At 35.3% G+C, this 14,818-nt stretch overlaps 1 protein-coding gene across 1 annotated transcript in view; it reads right to left on the reverse strand.

Annotated features, from left to right (window-relative positions):
* The window catches only part of USP34 (ubiquitin specific peptidase 34), an 89,219-nt gene that overhangs the window by 24,786 nt on the left and 49,615 nt on the right, over positions 1-14,818 (reverse strand). Inside the window, exons 9-20 of the mRNA XM_042822001.1 lie at positions 12,762-12,843; positions 12,576-12,668; positions 9,739-9,864; positions 9,177-9,306; positions 8,066-8,098; positions 7,541-7,671; positions 6,292-6,908; positions 5,504-5,718; positions 3,708-3,823; positions 3,497-3,624; positions 2,333-2,422; positions 796-891 (exon numbers count right to left, since the gene is read on the reverse strand). Of these exons, the coding sequence (XP_042677935.1) occupies positions 796-891; positions 2,333-2,422; positions 3,497-3,624; positions 3,708-3,823; positions 5,504-5,718; positions 6,292-6,908; positions 7,541-7,671; positions 8,066-8,098; positions 9,177-9,306; positions 9,739-9,864; positions 12,576-12,668; positions 12,762-12,843 (1,857 nt within the window). The remainder of the gene's footprint in view (positions 1-795; positions 892-2,332; positions 2,423-3,496; positions 3,625-3,707; positions 3,824-5,503; positions 5,719-6,291; positions 6,909-7,540; positions 7,672-8,065; positions 8,099-9,176; positions 9,307-9,738; positions 9,865-12,575; positions 12,669-12,761; positions 12,844-14,818) is intronic.

The following is a 14,818-nucleotide window of genomic DNA, read 5'->3' on the forward strand; positions in this document are numbered from 1 at the left end:
AGAAGTTATTATCACTCGTGTTTATACACCTAATTTTAAGCATATACACTAGAAAGTGTGGATGAGTGTGTTAAAACACAAGAACTATTGTAAAGGTTAACAATAACAAAATAGAAATATTTGAATAGATTTATAATATGACACCCATTTAAATTCCTTTGCACTTTTAAAATCCTGATTTCACTTGTAAGTAAACAATCAAAATCAAAATCATGTCTAACAAAATGACAGAAGTTGCTGTTTTTTTGGGGTTTTTTTTGTTTTTTTTAAAGACATATTTTAAATCTAATTATTTTTTATAGATCTTTCCCTGCCTAAGCATTTTAAAGTCACTATTGAATCATAGAAGTTTCGGCTTCATACAGTTTTAGTCAGTTCTATATGTCCTGCAAATTTTACATGCCAGGTTATGTACATAATAACATTGCATCATATACAAATGATGCAATATAGAATCACAAAATCATAGAATGGTTTTGGCTGGAAGGCACCTAGTCATCATCAAGTTCCAGCCCCTGCTACAAGCAGGGACACCTCCCTCTAGATGTCAAAGCTCCATCCAGCCCGGCCCTGAATACTTCCAGGGAGGGGGCATTCCAAACCTCACTGGAGAACCTGTGCCAGTGTCTCTACATCCTCACTGTAAAGAATTTCTTCCTATCTAATACCTAGATATTAGATACTTATTCTTATTTACTTAAGAAAAAAAAAAAAAGTTCTCAAAAACATCAGAAGAAAAGCAGTAAAAAATGTTTAAAATCATAAAATACCAAACACAGTCATTTGTGTACTTACAATGCATATTTATGTCGTCCCTCCCTGACTGCCTGGATGTAGTGTACCAAATTATCAAAGAAAAGTTTCATCATGTTAAGTTCCTTTTCTGCCCACCTGTGTAAATTTAGAGGGCAGAAAGCGTTACGGCCTGCTAAAAATTACCAGAATAGCTACAGAAAATAGACAGCTTTTCAAAAACATGCACATACACAAGAACAAATTTAATTTTGCATTCTCCATCTACCGTCAATTAAAAATTTTTTTTCACTAAAGCACTCTATTTTTCCTTCTCATCCATAAAGCTCCATAACAAAGTTATTGAGGTCAGACACAGGCTTGACAGAATACAGTCCTTCTTCCTTGTCCTCTTTTCAGCCCTTGTTCCTAAACTGTTCCTGAAGGCCCGTATTCAGCAGAAGTCTAAGCCAAAAACCAGAACTGGACAGATATTTCAATGCCATGTCAAAAATACCAAGAAATAATGCTGATAGAAGGAGTAGTATTATCCAGTCATTCTCAATAATTGGACTAGCTGTTTGTCCTAATAAGGAATGCTACATGACATACTTTCACACTTCAAAGACCTTCTTACAAACCACTTTAATATTCAGAAGCATTTGATATACAATCACAACAGAACCATACATTCATAGAATATCCTTAATTTGGAAAGGACCTACAAGGATGAATCACTGAGTTCAACTCCTGGCTCCACACAGCACCAGTTAAAACCCAAACCCTACACATGAGAACCTTCTCCCGATGCTCCTGAGCTCCAGCAGCTCAGGGCTGTGCCCATTGCCCTGGGGCCTGTTCCATTCCCCTGCCCCCTGAAGCAGAGCCTTTCCTTCACCTTCCCTTCTGCTCCCTGTAGGAGCTGCAGCTGCCCTGAGACCTCCCCTCAGCCTGCTCTGCTCTGTGTGCCCAAACCTGCACACAGTGCTGGAGGTAAGGCCATCCAGCACAGAGCAGAGGTGACAGCTCCTCCACTCATCTGGCTGGCAGTGCTGGGCCTGGTGCCCCCCAGGGTATGGGAAGTCATTGTGACTCACATTCAACTTGCCATCAACTGTAACCCCCAGATCCCTTTCTGCAGGACTGCTCTCCAGCCTCTCATCCCCCAGTGTGCATGCACATTCAGAACGATCCTGTCCCAGATGCAGAATAAGACTTCATGTGGCTGGTGACTGCCCAGTCCTTTATTCTGTCAAGACCTCTCTGCCCCTGAGGGATTCAAGGGCTCATCATGCTCATCAAGTTACTACAACATTTTACATACACTGTTACTGTATGTCCAGACAAGATTTTGACTGAGCTTGGGGGAAAATAGTAAAATGAATAAATAAATTAGTCTTCATCTTACTTGAAACAGCGGAACTTATGAGGAATAAAACTAGACCTGATTAGACAAATTTATACAGCTATGCCAGATATCTGACACATTTTCATCTTAGGTCATTACTAATTTGGACCAACTAGAAGAGCAAGCCTCAAAGCAGCTACCTAAATGCTATTGCTTCTGTTGTTTTAGTGTGTTTGTAGGGAATCTACTCACATTGTTATCCAGTGTGTATCGTAACTGCTCCCAAACTGCTGAAACGTACCAAATAACTTTGGAAGAAGACGAAGTGAAACTACTACTGATCTAAAGGAGAGAGAAAGAATGACTCTAATATGGCTGTTATGGAATTAAAGTAGCATTAGAATTACTTTGTGAAACTCCTGTTTCCTAACTGAAAGTATTTGAAAATACCAGCATGAAGTTTTCCCAGTTTTCTGTATCTGAACTTCAAATTGTTTATGTATCATACCTTACACAAAGAGCTGTCAGAGAAGTATTGACATAAAACACTTATTCTGTATCTGAATTTCAGAAGGTAAATTCTTATTTTTGAGTTTCATAATATATATGTTTGAAAATTTCAGCAAAATGAATACTTTTCTACAAACAGATGAAGGAGTAGAAATCAATCTCCCTTAAAAGGTCGAAGCAGATTAACAATGGTGTGTACTTTAGGACTGCTGTCTGCAAAAACTCAGGAAGTGCATAAACAGTATGTAGATGTCAACTTTCATGCCTGTAATTCATATCTTCACAAGGCTATTAGTATCTCCGTATACTTGTATATTATCTCACAAACACAGTTCTTAGAGAAAAGGTAACAAGAAACGCTGCAGGTGCTTATCCAGCAGCTAACTAACAGAATCAACAGAATTACCCTTTTGCCAGTCTATCCGTACAATCTTACAATTCTGGCTGGTATTAAAAGAATTAAGGCCAAGGTACATCTTCATCCTCTAGCTGCTTCTTCACAGAAATTAAATCCCATAACAGACTTGGTGTATAAAATCTTGTCTGCTCACCAGTCACTTAAATGCAAAAATTTAAATATTCAGTTCCAAATGCTTACACTAAGGCATCTGACTTTGTACTCAACTGCTTAAGATGTGGACTTGATTTTACCAATTGGTAGAAAGGCAGTGACCTCTGCTAGAAGGGAGAATAGACAAATGCAAGAATTGAGAAATTCAGGATGCTGACAGAATAGGAAAATGGGACATTAGACTTATTTGTAGCACTTTAGAAAAAATACATTTATATTTCCACTTCTGTTTCAACTTGCCTTCCTGCAAAATTAAGTAACTGATATATTCAACTTGGATTTCCCACATATGTTGAAAAAAAATATATAAATGTAAAAAAAATAATTTCAGTTACCTGTTGTTTGCTAAATTTTCTAAGCAGCCTTCAATAAATCTCATTCGAATCTGTCTGTCAGTGAACCAGCATACTAAAGAACAGAGCAGCTTCTCTGCTTCATTTATTAACCCTTCCGAAAGATGAATCTACAGCAAGTAGAAAGAAAGGTCACTGAATAACATATATCTATTTTCTTTAAAAAAGTACTCTTTTCTGGTATTCAACTTACTGCATCTTCATCCTGGACCAGATCCCACAAAAGGGTATTTCCTTTCTTACAAACATTATCCAAATTAATGTCCGTCACTGCACTGCTATTATATTGATGTTTATGAACTGCTGGTCCTGAACAAAATATAAAGACCATTACTGAACAACTAGAAGGAACTATCTAAACATTATTCCCTCGGTGCATGAACAACATGCTTTATTTGTACATTTGGCTATTTTCAAATCCATACAGCAACATAACAATCACAGCCTTTTTTGTCATATGATTTCTTAGAAGACAAAACATCATGACAGCGCAAGAAGTCAGCAGGGCAGTTAAGATAATTTTTACATGCAACAAAATAGTGCATGTACAACAAAAACACTACTTAGCAGATACAGGTGCATCTCCTTTTTCATTTAATTAGATTCAATTAATTTAATTAGATTTAGTTCATACATTTCTTAAGCTTTTCTGTAGCCTGTGCACTAACAGAAGGCATCTTTTAAACTACTATTGTTGGAAAGCAAAAAAAAAAAAGCAGCACATTTCAACAAATTGCTTTCACACTGATATATCCTATATCTAACTAAAAACAGAAAAACAAACAAATTTTATACGACAGAGTATTACAGCTTATTATTTTAGAAACTGGTCATATTTTCATAAACAGTGATAGATGTTTCTTTCTTGCATGTGGTCACAGCTGACATCATTCACTTATCTGCTACTTGATATTATTTCCGTTCAACAGCAAATCAAGTTGGAATTTTAGATTGTGCGTAGAACGTTAATTATATGTGAAAAACTGTGTGTCAGAAATAACCTGCACTGAAGACTTCATGCTCAAATAATAATTTGAATCTTCAGTAAAACGCACAATATGTATGGAAAAAAATTGCCAGTTTAGAACATGTTTTAACTAGGAAGTTTTGGCAGCATATCTCACTATGTCACTCCAAAACAGGTATCTTTCTTAATTTTCAGGGTCTAAAATTTTAGTTCAGTTTCAGATAACAAGAAATACTATGCCTACAGAAGAAACACTCAACCATGTTTCAGGAAAATACACAAACAGTACAGCTCTTCCTGACTGCTGGAAGAAAGCAGACTTGGTTCTGCCGAACCAGTGAAAAACAGCAGAAGATTTCAAACCCTTCACTAACCATATCCTTCTCCATTATGTTTAAGAGGTGGATAAAACAATAAAAAAAGCTGCCACAAAAGCATATGTAAAGATAACACAGTTCTTGCAAAGCTGCTTAAATGGCATCTGAAACTACACCATGAAGAACAGTAAAAGGTTTGCCAGTGAAAGCTAAAATAGCATAAAATGCCCTTTCATGAAAGCTCCTCTAGATGGCAAGTTGTATTTTAACTCATTTTGCAGAAGTTATCCTTTCAGAGTCCATCATGGTTAATTCACTTAAGATGATAAATGTATAAAATCATGGAAAGATTCACCCACCAGAAGAAAAGTCAGGTTTCAGGGGAAAAAATGTCTTTTCAGTAGCACTTTCCTGTAATAAAACCTGTCATGCCTCTTAGTGCCCTTGTTTAAACTTGTATGAAAAGCTCCAGCAGATATTTAAAAAAGGAAAAAAAGAAAAAAAAGAAAAGCTAAACACAGTTGTATCTAACACGATACAAAAATGAATTTAAGAAGAAACTGTTTTCTTTGGAAAACTACTTTTTTATACACAGTAACACACATGTATGTTTAAAACAATTTAAATATTAAATTTATTGGAGACTAATTTGAAATTATACAAAACTGAGCTGGAAGTTTTGTTTCTTTTTTTTATTACTCTTACCTTGACTAAGATGTTCATGATAGATAGAGGCCAGGTTGGGAAGATGCTGCTGAAGATGAGATGTTAGCTCTGCGTGTGAATTAATCTGTACAAGCTCTTCTTCACAGCCAGATTCTTCCCCATCAAAGTCAGCCATATTTTTCTCTGATTTTGCACTGACTTGAGAACTACTGCAACTGACATCATCTGCACTGAGCATATCATCAACCATATGCCTGTATAAGAGGAACATTAGAACTGACAATATCAAGTAAGTTCTTCACAGCAGACTAACCACATGAGAGTTAAATCATCTTCTGGAAGAAAACTGAAGCATTACTATGTGATCAACTTATACAATACATAGCTTATACATGTACTGCAATACACAACTGAAGTAATTTAAGTGAACTGTTATCTCTCTACAGCCAACATCAGGCTGAATCATCTGAATAACAGACTTTCATATAAATTTGAGAAACAACTAAATTTGAGGAACAAATTAAAGGTCTCTCCATCATCATGACTCTGTTGGCTTCTTTAATTTTAGTTAAATAACAGCATTCTACAGAACAACTTCAACATGATATTCAATATTACTCTACTTATTTAATACAAAGACTTGATAAAAAACTAGTCACATTAACAAAACAGACTACTATATAACTATCTGTGATAAGTACCACTCCTGGCAAACAAAATTATCCTGGAGTATAGCAAAACAACCATTCAAATTTCTGATTTGAATATTTTGCCAACATCTTTATTTCTTTTAGTGGAGAAATCAGGAGAAATGTCAAGCTACCTACCCGTCATGATGATGATGGTGATGGTGATGATGGTGGTGATGCTGGGGACCAATGAACTGTCGACAGTTAAATAATTCATTTCCAATAGTTTCTCCAAGGAAGTCTCCTGTATGTGTTATACAAGAATCTTGAGACCCTTGCGAAATGCGAGCAGTGCTCATTTCCCCTGTCATGTCATGGTCTGCATCCTCAGCATGGGAACAGGCATCCAGTATTCTAATTCGATTATCCACAGGAGTTACAGAGTCAGCATTAAAAACATGGTCCTTTCCTGTCCCGTTATTTGTACTGCTCCTCTCCGATGCCCCCTGTGAATCTCCCAGACAAATGTCTGTTTGTGATTCCAGTTTCCTGCTTCGTATATCTGTGCTCCTACTGTTTTTCTGGGGATTATGATTCCTATCCTCTTCTTCTTCATCCTCCTCCTCTTTGAGAGCTTCAATATCTGCAATGTCTTCAGACTGCACTTCGCTGCCAGGGCTTTCAGCAGACTGACTTGCATGACTGGAGTTGGCCTCATTACTGGATCCATCACTGTGGCCACTGCTACTACCAGGGCCACTACTGCCATCCTCACCGCTGTTTGCTGTCTCATCAGAGCTTCCTTGCATGGATTCCTGATTTTATTTTATTTTTCCAGATTGGTGGGAAAACAAAACACGATTGAAAATACAAAATTGACAATCATCATCCAAGTATTATTCTTCCTTTACATGCGTCAGACCTAAAGTTTTCTTTCATTTTTTTCAGTTTTTTGTTGTTGCTGTTTTTTGGTTTTTTTTCAGTTCCATTGCCAATAACAAAATGCTTTGTGAAAAATCCAGATTTAAGAACTTAATTTCTGCATGATGGAATTCATAATAGGCTGTGGCCATTGCACAGAATCACAGAATCACCAAGTTTGGAAAAGACCTTCAAGATCATCCAGTCCAACTGTCCACCTACCACCCATATTTCCCACTAAACAATGTCCTCAATACGACATCTAAATGTTTCTGGAACACCTCCAGGGACAGTGACCCCACCACCTCCCTGGTCAGCACATTACAGCATCTGACCAAGAAGATTTGGATTACAACTAAAGGTTCCCCACTTATGCACACAAAGCCACATCAGAACATTTTTTCACTCAAAGAACTCAAAACTGTTCAATTTCTGAAAAAAAGTACAGAAAAAAAAAAGATATTTCCATAGCTTGTAACAGGCAATTCAAAAACAAAATTCACAGACTAAACTTTAACATGCTTACCTCTGTATCTGAAAGTCGCTGCTGTACATGTTTTGTTCTGTTAATAAGCTGCTCCTCCATTTCAATATCACTACCTCCACTCTGATGGGTGTCACTGTTGTCGCTACTTTGAGGGCTAGCTGCTGGTGACCCTAGTTCAAAATCATGTTTCCTAGTTAATCTGCACTATGTATTAATTGGAATGTATATATTCATAAATCTGCTTCATATGTTGGAATGAAAAACATTCTAGCCACAAACATTTGAACAAGGAAGACAACCCAAACATCCTGAATGCCTCAGCACTAAAAATTCTTTTCAGAACACTATGCATTTTATAACAAAATTTGTATTCAGATAATTTCTTGTGCCAGTATGTAAAACAGCTACACCACTTGGTTAGATTCTACACTAAATATAATTTGGATTTAATTTTCATAGAATACATTTTCAAACTTGTACCAGCTTTTCTTCTACCCAAATAGCTCTATAAGAAACATAGCATGAAATATACAAAACATGGTGTTCTGCTAAATCTATACTTACAAGGCGAAGGGGCTGCTCTTCTGAGATCCTCCTCTGAAGAGAAAAACAGAACGGAAAATCAATAACTAAAATTCTTTTTGCCAGTCTATAGCTGTCCATCATTCATAAAAATCAGAAGTAAGAAAAGTTAGTTGAACTACAGTATAATGCTTTAGAAGCACCTTTAGTAATGACTGCAGGAAAATACATACTCAAATAGAGAAAAAAACACAGAAATAGCAAGTAATATCAGCAACAAGGTAAAAAACAGATAAACTTTCGTAATATTTGATGTAGCTATAAAATTACAGCTGTTCACCAGAACAGAAGTAGTTAACCGGTAAGCTGAACTATTCTTTGAATTAAAATACAAACGAAAGAAAAATAAATACTACGTGACGTGATATATAGAGCGGAGTTTGTTCATAGTGTCTGGTATGATTATATGTTTTGGTCTGGGAGATAAATACTGTTAATAACACACAAATGTTTCAGTTGTTGCTGAACAGTACTGTACTTAGAGAGCCAAGGACATTTCAGCTTCTTGAATTATCTTGCCAGAAAGGATACTGGGGAGGACCAAGCTGACCAAACCGGGTCAGCTGATCTAAAGGGTCAAAGGGATATCGCACACAATACTGACACTGATTGGAAAAAACAATCAAACTGAGGGAAACTGAGTGGGGAAGGCAGCCTCTGCTCGGAAACTGGCTGGGCATCAGCCAGCGGTGAGCAATTATGGATTGCTTGCTTCGTAAATATAAATAAATAAATACACACATACATACGTACATATGTATGTATGTACTATTATTTCTCTCTTCCTTTTAGATGAGGAAAAGTTTTTATCTCAACTAATTAATTCTACTAATTCTATTTCTTCCTTTCTCTTTCCCCTGTCCCAGGCTGGAGGAGTGAGCAACAGCTCCATGGTACTTAACTGCCTGCTGGGTTAAACCACAACTTGATGACGAATGCCTTCATCATTATTCTTTATTTTATTTTATTTTCTGCTTGAAAAATATGCCAGCAGGACCTTTCATTTATTTATTTATTTTAATACTTCAAGTAAAAAATGGGGGATACATAAATTAAAACTTTAACTACCAGATTGAATGGGATAAATACATACCTTTTTTGTTTCCTATTGGTAGATTAGTACTGAGTAAAGATGCAAAAGAGCTTTGTTTTGACAGCTGAGCTTTAGCTGCTAGTGCATTGTTCCACAGTGCTTTTATAAGCATTGATGCCAAATACAATGTCTACAAAGAAAATCAGGTAACAGTGCCATGAAGAAGCAGCAGGTTTTGTATGCAAAGATATATTGTTAATCTTTCAGTATGCCAATGCTACAAAATAAATGCATCAAAATAAACAAATGGAGAATAAGAAGAAATATAGTATGGAACATGTTTTAACTTCATGTATAGTATAGACTATTATACCTACTTAATATATTTAATATTTTTATAACATATAAAACTATGATTACGCAGACTTTAAAAGCCTCTGAAAAAAACTGCAGTTGTGAAGCAAGAAAAGCATACAGAAACATGACAGTTTTACTCATGTACATTCTTCTTTTATGCATTAGTGAATATTACTTTCATGCTTTCTTTTTGAATGATAAACACATAACTGCTAATTAAAATACTAACATAATTTCTTGTTGCAGTAATTTTGTTCATCTTTACCTGTTCAGTGTGAGCGCTTGGATGAAGAGTCGAGACTAGGTTAAGGAGATGCCTAAGTGGGACAGGGTCCAAGTTTTTGATCAAAGAAGGGAACAAATCGTGTATGTAACGACTGCAATGCTTTAGCTACAATGTACAAACAGAGAATATAACAAGTTTTACTGCAAAAAAAAATATGGATAAAACTGAAACCTTTGCACAAATTCTTAATAAACGTTAGGCCAACAGCTCTAAACATCAGACTTGCAATTTTGACTGAATTTTTACATTCCATGGCAGGCTAAGTTAAGTGATATCAGATGTAATATCACCACATATCTTCTTCAGTTTTAGATCCAGTAGGAGCTTTGGGCAAAAGAACAAGTTATGCTTGCAGGTTAATTTAAAGAAAACACCTGAAATATTAGTTAATATGTTAAATCTTGAGGAGAATAGTATTTACTATTAGTATTATTTACTATTCAGTAAAAAGGATTAACTGACAAGCAAGTGTTAAGTAATATAAGTCAGAGAGAACTGTCGTGTTTAGGACTTCGTGGTAATGCCAAAAAATACAACAGCTAACTACATATTTAAGGATATATGGTGACAGTACACATAAATACTTCTTAGGTTAAACGCTGCTCAAAGTCAAAGAGTTTCATTATGTTCAGAAGGATGTAGGTAACTCTAAAATAATGTCCAAAGATATTCTTGGAAAAAAAATCAAACAAACACTGCTAATGTTGGTTATCACAAACACTACAAAAGGGTGTTTTTCTCCTCATTTATTCATTTTACTTTTCCTTCCTGTAGTATACAATATCTATGTAAGGAGTTCATGGGGTACATGTATTTACTGAAACTAGAATGAAATCACGTGGGACCTACACAAGGTTGCATTTAAACATAATGAATATCAGGAACGTTCTTAGATAATCTGCTTTAATTCAGAGAATCTTTATGCCAAAACATTAGTTAAAAGAACAAAAAGCAAACAGTTCAAGGTTTTGGACTATATGACCTTTAAAGGTCCCTTCCAACTCTAAGAGCTTCTTCCATGATTCTTTTAGTCCATAGCTGTCACCCTTTCAAATGTTAGAGGTTTAAACCTTTTACATAAAGCAATCCAGGCGTAACTTAATTCAGATATGAAACACATTTTGAAAATATCAACACATTAAAATGGGCATCCGATCTTTAAAATAAATATCATAATATGGACAATTATATTTTAAAAACAACGTAAGAGAAAAACGTAGAGTGCCAACAGTAGTATGAACTAGCATATGTGTGAGAATAGCAAAGTTGATTAAGTACCCGCAAGTGCTCTGAAAGTAATGCCTCCTATTTATTTCCACAGAAACAACAACAGATAAAAAGAGAACAGCACTATTTGATAGAGCAAATTCCCAGCTGCAAAACACTATTCTTCAACATAATCACAATTAGCTGTGCACTTTCACCACAAATGAACAAAAGCCTGCATGTCACACTTGTAATAATCTGCACAGCTATCTAGAACATGGATTGTCTTTCATGTTGTCACTGCTGCAGACACTCACCACCCCATGCCTCATGGTGTCTACATGCACTGTTTGGTCTCTATTAAACCTTCAGTGAGTGTCAATGAATGTCAATGGGGGCCATTTTTTATGCCTGGAGGAATTCAGTGACACAACCTTGCATCATACACACTTCCACATCAGATGTGATATTGTCAGATTACCCCTCTGCTGCCATCTGCCACATGACAATAAAAGGTAACAGAAAACTGTCAAGAAGGTTAAGCCTCTACTGCCATATCACCAACATCCTCCTCTGACATTGTGAACCAACATCATAAAATTGAAATAATTAACCTGACACAGAAAAATGTTGAAGCCTGTTACAGTGAATATTATAACAAGCACAATGACATTTCGGCTGAATTTCATAATGATAATGGACTATAAAGTTTACAGAATGTTTACAGCAGTATTTGAAACTAAATAGACACTAATATACTGCTGAACAGAGGAAAAAGAAAAAAACTGTAACTCGTGTAAAAGTAAGTTCCAAAGTTCCATGTATCTGTTCTGTCCTTCATTTTGTGTGCATTTTTTTTCTGGAAAACCAACAGTGAAAACTTAAAGTTTCTTTCTTTTGTGTGGACCTCTTTTTTTTTTTTTTTTTTTTACCTTAAAACATTATAAAGGTAGAATGAAACCATGGAAAAAGTTCATACAGCAGGTTAACAGAATGTCTGATAACTGTATTCAAATGTCCTAAGGAAAAAGAAGCCATCCGTAATTTAAAAGAAACATCATAATAATAAATGCAAATTAGTAAAATAATGTATTTTTCTGAAGGAAAAAAAAGCTTATCAGAGTTTCCAGTCTACCAAGCAAAAAGTAAAATCTTACTGCATTCTGTAGACTTCAGCACCAGCACTGAAGTACACCTGTGAACTGCACTGTTGCAATTTTCATCATCTGTATCTCACCAAGTAGTGAAGTGCAAGTTACGTAGTGAAGTGCAAGTTATATGAAGAAGGAGCAAGGCAACTTACCACAACAGTAATAATATAATCTTATATTATATAGTCTTATAATCTTTGTCCCTATTCTTGGTGAAAACACTATGACTTCAATAAACATAGAAACAGCTTAGTAAAATCTGAGCAACTAATGAAAAAAATTAGTTGTGGAAGTTTTCTAAATCAAAATGTGATAAGCCAAACATTCCAATAAACAAAGAAAAATCCAAGGAACTCAACTTTATGCATGTAAAATAAAATTACCTTGCCATTTTCCGATTTTTGTATTGCTTCTGCAATTATTAAATAAAATCATAATTAAATAAATAAAAACATATACCTGTGCTGCAGCCCAAATACAGTCTATATGTTGAGTACTAAGTCTCCCTTCGGCTGCAAGGAAATTCAGAATCACTTGGCACTGTTTGATGATCTGCAAAGTGAAAACATATTGAGGAAAGATATACTAGAACAAGTTAGGCCTTGATATCCACACTAAAAATGACAGACATAATTTTATACAAACCTCAATGTGTATGTTTGGTCCAAAAATGTGTTCAACTACATTGCTGTTGATAAGCCAGTCTGCAAGCTCTTTTGCAATTGACCTAGAGATGGAAGGGGAGGAAAAAAAAAGAAAGAAAGAAAAAAAAAAAAAAAAAGGAGGGGAGGAAATATATGTAAAAACTAACTTTCTACAATAAATATCCAGTATTCTTCCCTAGCACACAATTTCATTTAAATTAACATTTATAATTACGGTAAGCATAAAAAAATGTTTCTGAACACAGTACATTCATTCACTGTTCTCTGTAGTTTTACTTCAGTAGGAAGACCAATGCCAAACATCAACATTTCCCATTTATCCCTCTAGATTGACAGCAAACATGTAAACAACAATTATACCAATTTTTTTACTGCTTAGAGTTCAAAGACCACTGGAAGACTACTTTCAGAGACTTTATAGGAAGTTTTTGATTTAAAAAAGCTGCTATTTCATCTGAGTTTATAATAAAATTCCAAAACAACTACTGAGTTTGCAAATGTAACTAAAGCTAGGAGTGATGTAAATGATTTTTATAAGAAAAGCCCTTAAACATTTTTTAGATTTTCCAGAGTAAACAGCAATTCATACAGTTTCAAAAACCTATGTATATACATTGCCAAACTTACAGATACAGACAGCACACAGATATTTTAAAATCTTCATCTTGTTCCATCCACAGCAATGGACAGTCATTGACAATCCATAATGAAATATTCAAACAGAACAAGACAAGGAATCTGAATTTTCCAAAATACAAGTTATAAATAAAAATTCCAAAACTAACTGCCCAGCCTGGAAACTAGTGTATAAGCTCCTTTTTATGCATTGTACATTGAAGCGTTTGTTATTCCAGATTTTGGCAATTAGAACACATTTCAGTACTTAAAGTATAGTCCCTAGTTTAAATGATGCTGAAATAAAAGTGCTCTGTCACACAAACAAGAGAGAAGGGGAGAGAATGGGTTTCTCAGAGGAGTACAGGAATAATTATCTTTTACCACTATTACCTGTGCTGCAAATACAACCACTATTATTGTGGATTACAAAGATTGTCTTAGGTAAAAAAGGATTTCCTTGCAGGCAATTGAAAATCAAATTCACCTTTTTGCAGCATAATGCCAATTCCACGGTTGTTCTGAACTGTCTGATTGCTACAGATGAATTCCTACACTGCCTCATTCCATTCTAAAGTTCTTCGAAATATGATTTGAAAAAAGTAAGGTCCCCCAGACAGTTATGAACTAACTGGTTTGCAAGATCTGACAATTTAACAACGCTATCATTTGTGACTTGCTAATAAACCAAGGTAGAGGTAGAGTATCTGCTCAGAAAAGAGCTTAAAAAAGGTACGCTGGATCTATTTTGTTTTTATTTAACTTCCAACAGCCTCATTAAATAAATAAAAAAATAAAATTAACCACTACTCATAAAACTTCAGACACCAATCCCAAGCCACACTTCAGAGTATGCATTTTACATATGCATTCAGAAATCGGTTTGTAACAAAATATGAAGAAACGTTCTCATGTGGGATCTTACAGATTTTACAGCTGAAGCTGTTGTTCGATTGAATATATCTACCAGTATCCCTTGAAGACCAAAATGGCTCTGAACAACACTCTTATCCATCTGCCTCCATTCTGACAAGCAGAAGTGAGTACAGTGGCACTGTCCATATAGCTCAAGAGCTTGTAGCCCTGTGACTTTTCATGCCGTTAGATCACTAGTCTTGGCATTAGCCTCAAGACCAGAATAATAGAAAACAGAGTTCTCACAGATTTACTTGTGAAATGTGAGCAATCAGTTTAATTTCTTATGCGAGAAAAATGGTCTTTACTCTTGTTTCATATGCAAACTGCATGGTAGCAAAATAAATGAATTTGTTACTGATGAAGAGCCAACCAACATAAGGACTACAATGTAAGTACTCTGGGAAGTAATAAACCTACAGTGTATACACACTCATAAGGAGCAGCGATGGAATTCAAAATCAAAAATCACCATCTGTCTTACATTACAGTTTCCCAGCCCCACAT

Source organism: Centrocercus urophasianus, unplaced genomic scaffold (assembly GCF_019232065.1).
Source record: "Centrocercus urophasianus isolate 14NV4802_14NV808 unplaced genomic scaffold, USGS_Curo_1.0 seq_10, whole genome shotgun sequence".
In the NCBI taxonomy this organism is placed as follows: domain Eukaryota; kingdom Metazoa; phylum Chordata; class Aves; order Galliformes; family Phasianidae; genus Centrocercus; species Centrocercus urophasianus.